Source organism: Anoplopoma fimbria, chromosome 13, assembly GCF_027596085.1.
Source record: "Anoplopoma fimbria isolate UVic2021 breed Golden Eagle Sablefish chromosome 13, Afim_UVic_2022, whole genome shotgun sequence".
NCBI classification, from domain to species: Eukaryota; Metazoa; Chordata; class Actinopteri; order Perciformes; family Anoplopomatidae; genus Anoplopoma; species Anoplopoma fimbria.
The window spans coordinates 20,940,261-20,953,772 of NC_072461.1; the positions used below are offsets into that span (position 1 = coordinate 20,940,261).

Sequence of the window (13,512 nt, forward strand, 5' to 3'; positions counted from 1 at the left end):
CGATACATTATTTTTGGTCTAAATGCTCTGCAGACCTTTTCTAGTCATATTATGCATTGGATGAGTCTTCCTGATGAGTTAAAGAGCTTAACTGATTTTATGTAATCAGGAAAATGTCATTATGGAAGCCCTAGGAGGAGGCAAGTGAAAGAAACATAATCTGGTGATCCATTGTTTAAGTCTGATATTAATTGTGTTTATGACCTAAGAACAGGTGAAAAAAAGGTCCTGCAGGATAATCATTCTAAATTCCTTAATTATTATTATTATTTTTTTTAAATCGGTGAAAACAGTACGTGTTTACTTATTTTGGCCAGAAGAGCCTGAAGTGCACAACCACCCCATGTTCTAAATAAGACTTAAAGCATTCACATTTTCTTGTGAGTTTTAATTTCTATAAACTGTTAACACATGATATATGAACTTTATGTTTGAACTTCGTCCTACAAAGAACGGGTAGAAAGGGTAGATGTGCACTGAAGATTTTTTCTTTTTTCACTTTCGTCTCAGGGCTTCCGTACTTCATTGCTGTTAAAAATCTATTTTATAATGTGTCTTGTCCAAGGTAGGCAGCACCAACAATGAACAACAGAGAAAAAGTATAAGGTAGATAACCCCCCAAAAAATATCAGAATTAAACAGAAATGTGAGGTGATTTTTTTTTTTTTTTTTTAAAGTAACTTATATGGCACCTTTAAATAACCCAAAAGGTAATTTAAAACCATTAAATAACCAAAACCAATCCAAACAGTAGTATACTGAGACTAATAAGATGCTAAAATAACACAAACCAAAAGGGAGAAAGTCCAGTTTCTGCTGCAAGTATTTGACTTCACAAAGAGAAAGCTAAATTTGTAATTTAAGATCTAACTTCACAAGCTTCCAGGTATTAGATAATGATCTTTTGTTTAAACTCTGTATAAAGGGTCGCTTATGAGAAAGTTCTATCACTGTTCCTCTCTGAAGGGAAAGTGTTAAAGCGTGTGAATTAGTACACCGACCCTTCACATCCAGGTGTTTGTAGTTTCCCCTCCATCGTCTGATTGGCAGCAGAGGGAAAGTTTAATTAAACAGCAGTGACTCCTGCCACAACCAGACTGTGATTTGTCTCACTTCATGTCACGTTTGTTGTTAGAAAAACAATACTCAACATAATTGGTTCTGTCCACATTGTGTCATAATTACTGTTTCTTTCTTGTTTGATTGTTTGTATTGTTCTAAGACTGTAGACTGTACTGATTCATTTCTGAATTCAAAGCATTTTTTTTCTAAAGGCCGTCTTCAGCTGTGTGTTTGTGTGCGAAACATCCTGGAGCTGCCGCAGTGTGTGTGTGTGTGTGTGTGTGTGTGTGTGTGTGTGTGTGTGTGTGTGTGTGTGTGTGTGTGTGTGTGTGTGTGTGTGTGTGTGTGTGTGGCAGTGACAGACCAACATGCCATAGAGTGTGTTTTCTGTTACTTGTCTCCACTCGGTCGGATGCTGTTTTGGAATTCAGTGCTTTCTGCGGGCTCATTGTGCTCCGTGTGAGTGCTTCCAATCACCGCTGACTAACGGCACTGTTTCAGTTACAGAATGCTTCAAACTATTCAAAATATTTATCATGCAATTTTCTTAGCATTTTGGGGGATTTCTTTTGTACAAATAAATACTTTGCAATCTTCTTGTCTCCCCTGACTTGGCCTTGAAATACAGATGTTTTCCTTCTGTTGTTCTCACAGTCGGGTGTGTCGCTTATGCTTCAGAATTTCTGCTGAAATATGAAAACACCACACAAAGAATAAAGTTATAGCAGATAGAAAGGCCCCGACAAAAGGTTTATGACTTGTACTATGTACAAAAGGATTATATGTCACTACCTGCATGATGAAGGAAAATAACAAACAAATTGAATAAGAAGTAAGAAGCTCAAACCAATAATATCACAACCTGAGCAAAGCTACCAGGATGTGTTATTGTCATATCAGCTGGTTGTTAAAATGGATAAACACAAAGAAAGATTTTTTAAGAAAAATTTAGATGAATTCAATATTCATACCTTTGGATGAAGATCTATTAGCAGACATGCTAGCAGTGTGGCTCCAATAGTGCTCATGGTGACCTTTGACCTATGACCTTTGATGATTCCCTGACTTCTCCTGCAGCGCCACCACCAGGTGAGGGTTTTCTATTATTCTGTGAAATATCTCAACATCCACTGGGTGGACTGGGACAAATCTCAGATCTCAGATGTTTAATGGTTCCCAAGTGATGAAGCCTAATGACATTGATGATCCCCTGACTTTACCTCAAGCGCCACAGTGAGGTTGGCGTTTGTGGTTTTGAGTGAAATGACTGACAGCCATATCATTTGGTTCAAAAACATAAATCTCACCCCCGAGGTTTATTTATGATAACTAGTTATTTTCTGACCGTCATCCAGTGCCACTGGTTTATTATTATTTATTATTATTAACAGAAAAATATACCAACAAATACATTATATATACATAATATAATCATGGATAAAGCTACCCAGCAGTTGAAGAAAATGAGCTCATCCATTACCAGCTGCAACATTAAATGAACACATTAATGCGTTCAATATTATTTTATTTGGAAATGGGCCATTCTGCGCCATGCGTACTTTTACTTTCAGTATTGTAGGTATATTCTGATGCCAATTCTTTTGTACATTTACTTAAATAAGCTATAAAATGGAGGACTTTTACTTGTAACAGAGCATTTTTAACTCTGTATTGCTACTTTTACAGAAGTGAAAGATCTGAATACTTTCCACCACTGGTAATAATTTGTGAATATTGACCTAAACGTGTCTGTTGCATCGAGCATATAAATATTTAAAAATTTTGCTGTGGTTATATTCCTGTTTTCTAAAGACGGAATTGTAAGCAACATGTAAAAAAAAAATATATATTATTATAAAGGAGCCAAGATGGATTAACATTATACGGAACATTAACTGCACGTTTCTTTTCACCATTTAGTATTTATTTTTCCCAAATTAAATAACTAATTGCAGACATTCTGTCAATCATAGATGGAGCTACAACTATTAATGATGAACACAGCAAGTAAAACCTGTGTTCAACAGGTCAAACTGTCTACTGTGAAAAAGGTCGTTTAACTTTAGTATCCCCAGCATATTTATATTCCCCAAACTATCTAAAAATATATATTGTTATAGTATCAAACATGTTCAGATGAGACCCTTCATGCCCTGCCTTTCCATCAATTGAGACACCATGTATGAATTTACTGGGGATGTGTGGAAAACAGCTAAGAACTGATGATAGACAAATAAAATACAAAAACAGACCATGGTTGATAAGTTTCTTTTTAAAACTTGAATTCCTTTCATAAAACAAGATTAACTCTTGATGTAACACCAAAGACAGACAGCAGCAAGACGCTTTCAAAGACGAATACACACTTCCTCTCGTACAATTTTATTCACAGAAAGCAAAAAATAAAATAAAGACACAGGTTTAAAATGATGTTAAGACCAAGCCTCAAAATCACTGACACATGAGATCAGTCATTATGTGTCAAATATTTATTCCTTTAAAACGTTTATTACTGATTAAATTCATGTAGGGAAAAAAAAATGAATAGTACATCTCTTTTTCTCCAGTGTACAGCAAACCACATCTGACGAGTGTGTGTGTGTGTTTCCACCATAGCACACGGGGCATGTTTCTACACATGCACAGTTTGGTGTGCTAATCATGTGTGTATGTTCTATACTGAATATAAACACACAAATATATTTATATATACATACACGTAATGAATAGAAATGTGGGATTTGATACCATTCCTAGGCCCTGGAGGTCACAGTGACTGGATCCCCAAAAAACGGTTGCCAGAGTCTGCTCAGAGGACGAAAAACGAAACGCATCCAAACAGAATCTCGGCTCTCTCTACGTTCATTACTCTCCCAAATCAAAAATAAAGAAAAACATGTCAGTAACAGACGCTTCGGCCTCTGACAAACCCTGGCGGTGCACACACACAGAGAGAGAGAGATAGAGCTCAGGTGCCAGAACACACTGGGATCCAGTTCTGCAGTCCGTCTCCATTTGTTCTCACATTAACAGTCCCACTGGCCGCCACACTCTCACCAAGGAGGCCTTAAACACTGTCAGGTAACACTTCATTTGAACAGGTAGCGGGAGGAGGAGGGAGGGGGGGAGGTGTGACAGGTTTAAAAGCTGAAAGAAAAGCGTGACATCAGACTTTAACATTTGTCAACTATTAAGAATGTTCTGCAAGCTGAGAAGAATACAGTAAAATCCTCGACAGTGTAAAAAATGCGTGTCAGGTATAACCTTTTAACAAGCCCCCTTCAAACAAAGTGTTACATGCTGAAAAACAATGGTCCGCTATGGATCGGAGGTTACCGCGACGACCACGAGAGAGTTTCCAGAGTAAGAGCCTCCTCGCTCCTCCTTGATGAACCAAATGTGCAGCAGGTGAGTCTGTTGCTGTGAGAGGTGCTGATATGTGTGTGTGTGTGTGTGTGTGTGTGTGTGGGGGTTAGGGAGAGGGAGGGAGGGCGGCCCTGAGCACTTCCTGAGGACTCAACAGGGTCCCATCAGATCCTGATTCACTCTGCCCCATGGCCAACCAGGCGTCACTATGGCAACAGTCCAGAATGAGGGGCACCATTGAGCTCCTAACAATTTTTTTTTACTAGAATATTGGCAGTATCATTGTTTTTTTTTTTGTTTTTTTTTTTTTTTTTTCAGAGGTGGAGGAAAAAGATTTAAAAGCAAACTCCGAAAGAGTAGTAAGACTGCAGTGAACGGTGCTTTCAGAGCTCCAGGAGCGGTTCAACTGCTCTGTCGCACTTTTAAAAAAAAAAAAAGAAAAAAAGAAGACAGAATAATAAAATCAATTCTTGTTGGCTCAGCACGATTGGAGGTTAGAGGCGGGTGGAGGATGGGGGAAGCTTGGCAAATATAGACAAAGAAAAAACAAAACGTGAAAAGGTCACCAGTTCTGTCCATCGGATTAGTTGCTAAAGGTCATTTACCAATCTTCATAATCGTCATTTTCATCTGTGATTTTTTTTTTTTTTTTTACCCCCAACAACTCAAATAAAACAAAATCTAGCAGTTCATGATCTCTCTGGTTACATAGGGGTCTGAAATGTTTGAACTGTAAAGAGGTGGTGGGACCTCAGACACCCGTTCCAAAAATACACCTCCCGACCAACCACCACCACCCCCCAAAAAAACCCGGAAAAGAAACAAATAAATCCAGAAAAAAAAAGGTGAACCCTCCTTCTCGTCAGGCGCAGAGTCTGACTCGACTCTGAATGTCCCGTGTGCAGTGGAATGAGAAGGAGAGATGAGATACTGAGTGGGGGGGTTGTGTGGATATAAATCGGAGCATTATGGCGGTCAGTTGTCGGCTTGCAGATCCTTTAAGAGAGGAGGACCCCAGGTCATAGTGCCCATCTGCTGAATTCCAAATAAAACTTGATTTGACCTCTAATAAAATCTGTACACTTTTTTTTTTTCTCCAAAGTCTTCGTGATTAGTTTTGTCCAAACGGGACATTTTTTCCATTCTTTTTTTTTTTTTTTTTTAATCTTTCACCGTATATTTATTAAATCTTAATCTGCTCTTTAATTTAGATGCTCTGAGTCCCATCTTGTGTGTGTGTGTGCGTGTGTGAAGAAAAAGACGCTGCCGGCCTCTCGTGGATGGCTTTCGAGTTTGCTAGCAGCACTTTTTCTTTCGTTTACTGTTCCGGGTGAGTTTGACCACGTCGTTCTGTTGCTGCTGCTGCTGCTTGGCGAGCACCTCCTTCTTGGCCCTTAGCACTAGCTCCGTGATGCAGTTGAACATCTGCAGGAGGAGAACAGACCGACATCGTGAGGCGAGTACAGAAATGAGACTGTAGGAAAGAGACTGCTTCAAAAACCACCGGCTGAAATCTGTTCGTTATCAAACACATCAACATCCAAGCGTTTTCTTAGCATTAAAAGGAACAGCTCGACATTTTGGGAAATAAGTTTGTTATGCAAAGTAAAGCTGCCCCCGTTTAGTCGACTAATCGGACGTTTTTGTCTAAGATTTCTTTAGTTGATTAGCTATTTTTAAAAATATTTTTCATGTTGAATGATGTATTTAGAAGAAACTTATGAGCACTTAACACAAGATTTATTATAGTGGTGCTTTTATGTGATTCTTTGTGGAGAAACTCAGTTTTACAGGTTTGTTGATTAAATCAACTATTCGATCGATTAGTTTACAAAATCATTTGAGTGTAAGTCGACAAAGATACTGCACAATAATCTTTCTTGAATTCTCTCTATTACAAGCAACGATTATTGATGTTTCCATAGGTGGGTAGGACTTATATACTGCAGTGAAAAACAAGGTCACATGAGTAAAATGTGACGGGAGCAAAACCGCACTGACACTGCCAGCGAACATTCAGCACACTGAGACCGCCTACTCATCAGCAGGTATGACAGAGCTCTGAGACACGCTGGCTGATTCGTGCCTTCAGCCGAGCTGCTCGGTACACCAGGCATGTCCCACAAACCCGACGACACAAACAACCAGTTACCTCTTCAACGTTGATGTTCTCCTTTGCGCTCGTCTCAAACAGGTTGATCCCCATCTGCTCGGCAAACTTCTGCGCGTCAGTCGTCTCGACCACCTTGGAGTTGGGGTCGTCGTTTTTGTTTCCCACTGAAAAAAGAAAACATTGCCATGGTGATGTAACAGGAACTAAGTTTGGAACAATCATAAAATGCCTGCAAACTAAAAAAAAAAAAAAAAAAAAAAAAAAAAAAAAAAAAGAAGCGTGCACTAGATTCAAGATGTATTTTTAGGTGAAGGGTGCCAAGATGACTGCGGCGCCTGGACTTTTTTTTTTGAACACGGAAATGTGCACACTCACCTAATATTCGGCACACGTCGTCGCAGTTCTGGTTGATTTCATGTAGCCATCGTTTGACGTTGACGAAGGACTCTGCACTTGTGACGTCATAAACCACTATGACCCCATGCGTCCCCCTGTAATATCTGAACATGCAGAGGAGAGAGAGATACACCGTCAGACCTTGATGTTAGGTAACCCAGCAAGTCTCCAAAATGACAATAAATAAAAACATTTATCCACATATTGTGTCAGCTAGAATGCCCAAACACCACATGTTATAAACTAAGTGCATGAAAATTTGTTGTCACGTAACTGCTGCATAGTCTATGAAATACAATACTGCAACACGGAAATACATCAGAACAGAGTGTGTGACAGTAAAGGAGGAAAGCTAAACAGAACTGAGACCAGCATCTGATCCACTAAACCAATATGCGGTGGAAAGTTCAGATGTAAACCTGCAGCCAAAGCATCAACCCGATCACCGGGCATCAGAAATGGTGCATCCTCACTGTAGCTGCACTCGGCAAACGCACACAAAGATCCCTTTTGTCAGAATGACTGTGTGTGGGTGTGTGTCTGTGTTTCTGTGTGGGGATATGGTGTTGTCTGAGCATGTCTCCCCCCAATGTCCAGCAGTAATGAGCCACCAGACAGCAGGGGTGGGTGGGTGGATGGATACGTGTGTGTATGTAAGTCTTTATGTATGTGTGTGTGTGTGTGTGTGTGTGTGTGTGTGTGTGTATGTTCTCCGTGAATAGAGAACCATAAACTAGCAAACACCCACTGCAGGCGTGTGGGGCCCAACCCGCAGCCACCTTTTCTGCAGTAAAACTCTACACAAATAGGGTAATAACTAGTTAATAAACTGGACTTTTCCTTCACAAGTTATCAATCAAAAGGGGCCCTTATGGCCTAGGGGGTTGCAGGCGCTGACCATGTGACCTCACTGGTTCGAGTCCCACTGGGGGAAACTGGTTGCAAGTCATATAATGAGCCAATGGGATTTTCCCACTAGATTTTGTTTTATTTCAGAAAATAAGATCTGTGGCAAATAAACGTTTATGATACTTGCATGTTTTGTTCAGAAAGATATTCTTCACAAATAAACACCACTTTTTATGATTTTTGAATTGAAATGCAATCGCCACAGGTAAAAAGCAAATTTTATAGGCAATAAACGAACAACAACATGGTCACATGACCTTATTTCAGGCATCTAACCAAAAACCCATCGACTTCAATTTGGTTTTCTTTCTTTCTAAGTACTATATCGACAGCATTCATAAACATTTTTGCAACTTTTCTTTCATGGAAATTTTAAATTCAATTGTATTTTCATAATTAAAACGTTCTGTTTTTAATGCTGTTCCTAACCGGCTTATATTGGACTAACAGGTGTTACAAATTGGGAGCTTTATGTCCTTTTCACTCACACTTAAGAACTTCCAATCAGACATGCATGTTCTGTGTGTCGTGGCTTTGACTTGACCGTCTCTGCCGCGGCGTCATAAAACCATCATGCGCATCATGTGTGTAAATTTGACCCGTAAAGAAATGTATGTATGACACTGATCGTGGCAGATCTATGGGTGAAAACAGTTAATACTTAATGTAAACTTCATACAGTATAAATGATCAAAACTTCACTGTGAAAATTGTTTAGGCCATAATGAGGCACCACAACACTCTCCTTCAGCACAGTGAACAGTCAGCCAAAACAGGCCGCCAGCTTGGTGGAGGGATTCCTTTAAAACTAGGACGGTCGTACTCCTCAGGGGCCGAGGCGTCAGCAGCACTGCAGAGGAGTTCAAGCTTTCTGGATGGTTTTGTCGTCCTGATAAACTTCACTGCAGCGGTGCTGCTACATTATATCAACTATCTAACATGCTCTGTTGGCCTTGTTCAGGACAATGCTTACATGGCTTGGACAGTGGGTTTAATATGTTTTAATTAAGTGAGAGAGGGTTAGATGACTGCACATCATTGCTGTTTCTATCAGAGCAGAGAGATACGGTGAGAGAGGAGCCGCACACTAAAGCACAACTGTTATTTAGAATAGCTTTTCTCAGTTCTGGGCTTTATGTCGTCTTTCGGCTCATTGTTTTGGTTTTATGGCCAACAACTGCACTGTCCTGATTCACTCTCACCTGGGTTTTCACAAGTGAAAGACATCTAAAGCACAACTGTACACTATCTGCTAAGCACCAAACAGCAAACAGACGCAGTTAGTGGCTAGCAGGTGAACATAAGGGAGAATTTAGCAGCTAAAGAGACAGATATTGCTCTCTGATGCCCGCAAGTCGTCAAAAAAAAAATCGGTAAATGCAGAGTCAAGATCTGGGTTAAGAGGTGCTAAAGACAAAATTAGGAAGCAGTATGTAGGTAGGGACCATGCCGATAGTTTTGATTTTCTTAGATTTGGAGGGAAAAGTATTTTGTTTATGTTGTTCACAGCATCGGAAAAAGACATACTGATTGTCTATCCAGAAAAAAATATCCCTGTTGGTCTGAATAATCAACAGATCTGACAGTTAAGTGTTCATTTGAACCACTTTCTGCCAAAGAAGAAGTCAAGGAAAAAGATGTGGTGTGTTTTTGAAAGCTTAGCCAACAGGTAAAGTGATTCCATCCAAGAGTAATGAGCAGCTGTGTGTTTGATTTGTGTTGTAACAAAAAAATGTTTGGATGGATTAAGATGAGATCAAGGGGCTTGTGTTGGACATGTTTACTTCTACGAGTGGGAACTCCTGCTCTTGTGTTGCGAAATAATATAACAATGATAATTATGCGGGATCAACGATTAACCGGTACAGACCAGAACTCCTTTCATACATCAGTGTGAACCCAGGGGCACATGGATGCGGCCGTATAGCACCGAACAGCAGTGGGACACACACACACTAGAAGCATAAGAGGGTAACGACAAACTACAGAAAATGACGACAGTACTACAGTACAAGACCAAGAGCCTCCCTCTCACATCTGTAATTAAGATGTGTGGGGAATTCCACCCAGTTTCAGAGCGAAGAACCAACTCATTCTCGTTGTCTGCAAACTGCTTCCTCAAATAAAACCTAATCTGAGGACCGCAAAGATCCTTTCTTGGTTTCAGATGTAATAGCTAAAATGAAAATAACCAGCTTCACCCCCTGAAATGTGCTTGTGCGTGTGTGTGGATCTACTTACGTGGAGGTGATGGTGCGGAAGCGCTCCTGCCCTGCTGTATCCCAGATCTGTAGCTTCACCTTCTCCCCGTTGATCTCCACCGTCCGGATCTTAAAGTCCACGCCGATCGTGGTGATATAGCTACCTGCAAACACGCACACAAACCAATCTTAATTACCTCCAACAACAAAAAGTAGAAAGTCTTGAAGTGATGCCACAGCGGATGAGGTAAAACCACACACCTGAAAATGTGTTGTCTGCAAATCGCAGGAGGAGACTGCTCTTCCCCACTCCTGAGGAGGAAACACAAGCACAGGATGAGGTTTAGAGTGAAACAGGTTTCCAATACACAAAAAAAAACAAGTGCATTCTGTGTATTTGACTTCAAACGAAATACTACGGTTGTCCTAAGACAAACATGTTATGCGGCTGTTATGCAAACCAAAAACAAAAGCAAGACCTAAACCGTCAACAGTTTCTGTAATCATTGTGTACCTAAGGATTTAGTTTATTAGGATTGAAGGTAATAAAGGCTACACCCACATGTTCATTAAAGGCGTTTTGATGACGCTACCTACAGAAGCTTAATCAAATGTGAAGGAGGAGTAAGCAGCAGCAGTTGGAAAGGCTTGCATCAAAGCCTCAAATACAAGACAACAAATGGAACAAATATATCTATCTGGGTTCCTATAATTATCGTGCACAAAAATAAATAGGTTTTAGGAAGAAATAACAGTCACAACAGATGACAGGAGAGGACAAAGAGATGAAAAAGTAAAAGAGAAGAGAAGGATCAGTACTGTCTTCCACAGACAAGTTGTCAGGTTTCAGCTTGAAGTTATGGAAGTGACTCCCCTGTCCAGCCTGGGTGGGACTACAGCCTGCAGCCCTGTTACTTAGCCTACCTATTGTGTTATTGTCATCTCATGTTTGGTCCCAACATAAAAGCTCTCAGGTTCCTGTGGTCTCCTCGCTACACAATTTTGTTCAAACAAACAAACAACAAAAGCTTCAAAGCAGAAGAGAGATCATCATCTTTTTGTACTTTTTTTAGGCTTTAATATTCCATCCTGGGGTAAGTTTTGATGTTGCACAACTTCAAATCGCTCTCCATGAGTGCATGTGCTACTGTGGCAGACACCAGGGGCTAAACTCTGCCTCGGTGCAGCTTGGAGATCCAGTGCGTGGAATATCCGATTCTCAGCAACAGATAAGTCTACATGAAGCTGAGAAAGAGGGGCAGGGGTCAGAGCGTCTTTCCTAAACAATCTCTGTGCAGCACTACAGACACTTGTACGTCCATGCTGCAGCTGAGGAGACACTGGTCTCTGTGTGTGAGTGGCAGTGAAGGGATTTCTGTGCTGCCTTTTCCCTCCACTGTGAGCAGCCAGCTGATGGGGTAGTGCCAGCATCTGGGCTGTCAATGAATGCAAAGATAATTTCACACAAAAGAAGTGCAGCAGGCTGAATCTATACTCCTATTGAGGGTGGAGCCACATGGGGAGAAACCAGAGGAGTCCTCATCAGTGGTGCAGATTTACATGATGCATCTACCTGTAGATGTGTATTTGAACACAACACAGGTGAGGTAGCCACATAGCCAATGGTCTTAATTGAAACTAACCACTTCACTCTGACTGCAGTGCAGCATTCCTCCACTGTGGAGCAGCTAGCACAATCATGCTAGCTGGCTAAATAACAAACAAGCATTTCAATAACAACCTCACTTATCTGACTTGACGCCTTGCAGCAAACACAAGAAGCTATCTGCATCACATGCATGAGGAACATCACTTTATTATGACACCAGCTGATCAGTGAAGCTAGCTCACAGTTAGCTACATAGCCCAGCATGAGAGTGTCACGTTAGCCTAGCTTCCGGCTAACAGAGGAGGGAGGGGGGTGAAACAAACTAGATCCTCATTTAGAGGATGGTGGGAATCCGTCTATTATGATTGTGTGTTTTATTATAGAGTCAAATAAAAACGCCTCAGCTTATATGAGGACTAGCAAATCATCCGAGGGTCAAACCCTGGAGATCTGGAGGTGATATCCGGCCTGATATGCCTCCGCCCTGACATATGGCGGATGTATACACATTCACAAATCATTCCCCCTGCAGAAAATAGAAACATAACAAGAACTAAACGCACAGAAGGAGAACAAAACAAAACACAGCTACATGTTTCTTTCTTTCTTCTTCTTTTTCTTCTGCCTCCATTAAGAGGAGAAAAAAAAGCAAAAACAGGGCCCACTTCCCGTCCCGCAGCCCCGGCGTCGGCTTACCGCTGTCCCCGATGATGAGCAGCTTGAAGAGGTAATCGTAGTCCCTGGCCATGCCGGTAGCTGGTGGCTCACCCCCGCCTTCTGCCGCTTTGCTGTCCGCTTCCCTCGGCTCCAAAGATGATAAAATAACCCCCCAGATCTCTGGATACGAAAGATAACCCAACCACTACTGGATACTGGGGGAAAAAAACCTGCAAGCCCCCCGAGCCGGCGGCGTTTTTCTCGGGGTTTCGCGGCGTCAGCAATCCTCTCCCTCCGCTGCAAACAGCCGGAAACTCCGCGCTTCCTTCTCTGATGGAGCTGCACCCAAACTCTACCCGGGTTCACTGCGCATCCTCACTGCGCAGGCTCCCCAGTCCCATTGATGAACACTGAAGTCACACACCACTGGAAGGGCAGCAGGCAACATCTGCAAGGCAATAAATGGATGGATCCTTTGAATGTGTATTAAAATTATCTTTTTTTTTTAAAAAAATGTTTTAAAATAAAATAAAAGATCACACAACATATACACTGTCAACCACATAATATGTTCTTCAAGAAGTACTACCCTGAGACTTCCTCTTACACTTATTGTATTCATATTAGTTTGTTGCACTTATTGTATTCGTATTAGTTTGTTGCACTTATTGTATTCATATTAGTTTGTTGCACTTATTGTATTCATATTAGTTTGTTGCACTTATTGTATTCATATTATTTATTGCACTTTATTTGTTGCACTTATTGTATTCGTATTAGTTTGTTGCACTTATTGTATTCGTATTAGTTTGTTGCACTTATTGTATTCGTATTAGTTTCATTGTATTAGTGCACTTATTGTATTCATATTAGTTTGTTGCACTTATTGTATTCGTATTAGTTTGTTGCACTTATTGTATTCGTATTAGTTTGTTGCACTCATTGTATTCATATTAGTTTGTTGCACTTATTGTATTCGTATTAGTTTGTTGCACTTATTGTATTCGTATTAGTTTGTTGCACTCATTGTATTCGTATTAGTTTGTTGCACTTATTGTATTCGTATTAGTTTGTTGCACTTATTGTATTCGTATTAGTTTGTTGCACTCATTGTATTCGTATTAGTTTGTTGCACTTATTGTATTATTGTATATTAGTTTGTTGCACTTATTGTATTCGTATTAGTTTGTTGCACTTAT

At 40.5% G+C, this 13,512-nt stretch overlaps 1 protein-coding gene across 1 annotated transcript; it reads right to left on the reverse strand.

Annotated features, from left to right (window-relative positions):
- Positions 1 to 3,311: 3,311 nt before the first annotated feature.
- On the reverse strand, positions 3,312 to 12,669 carry rab35b (RAB35, member RAS oncogene family b). The gene is made up of 6 exons (XM_054610301.1): positions 12,353 to 12,669; positions 10,309 to 10,359; positions 10,088 to 10,211; positions 6,917 to 7,041; positions 6,581 to 6,705; positions 3,312 to 5,853 (listed from the first exon to the last, which is right to left on the reverse strand). The coding sequence occupies exons 1-6, from the start codon at positions 12,402 to 12,404 to the stop codon at positions 5,725 to 5,727; spliced, it is 606 nt and encodes a 201-aa protein (XP_054466276.1). The 5' UTR covers positions 12,405 to 12,669; the 3' UTR covers positions 3,312 to 5,724.
- Positions 12,670 to 13,512: the final 843 nt, after the last annotated feature.

Coding starts and splice junctions, on each gene's coding strand:
- rab35b (XM_054610301.1), bottom strand. CDS start 12,404: ATGGCCAGGGACTACGATTACCTCTTCAAGCTGCTCATCATCGGGGAC. Junction 10,360..12,352: donor GCTCATCATCGGGGACAGCG/GTAAGCCGACGC, acceptor TTTCCTCCTCAG/GAGTGGGGAAGAGCAGTCTC. Junction 5,854..6,580: donor AGAACATCAACGTTGAAGAG/GTAACTGGTTGT, acceptor CTCCTCCTGCAG/ATGTTCAACTGCATCACGGA.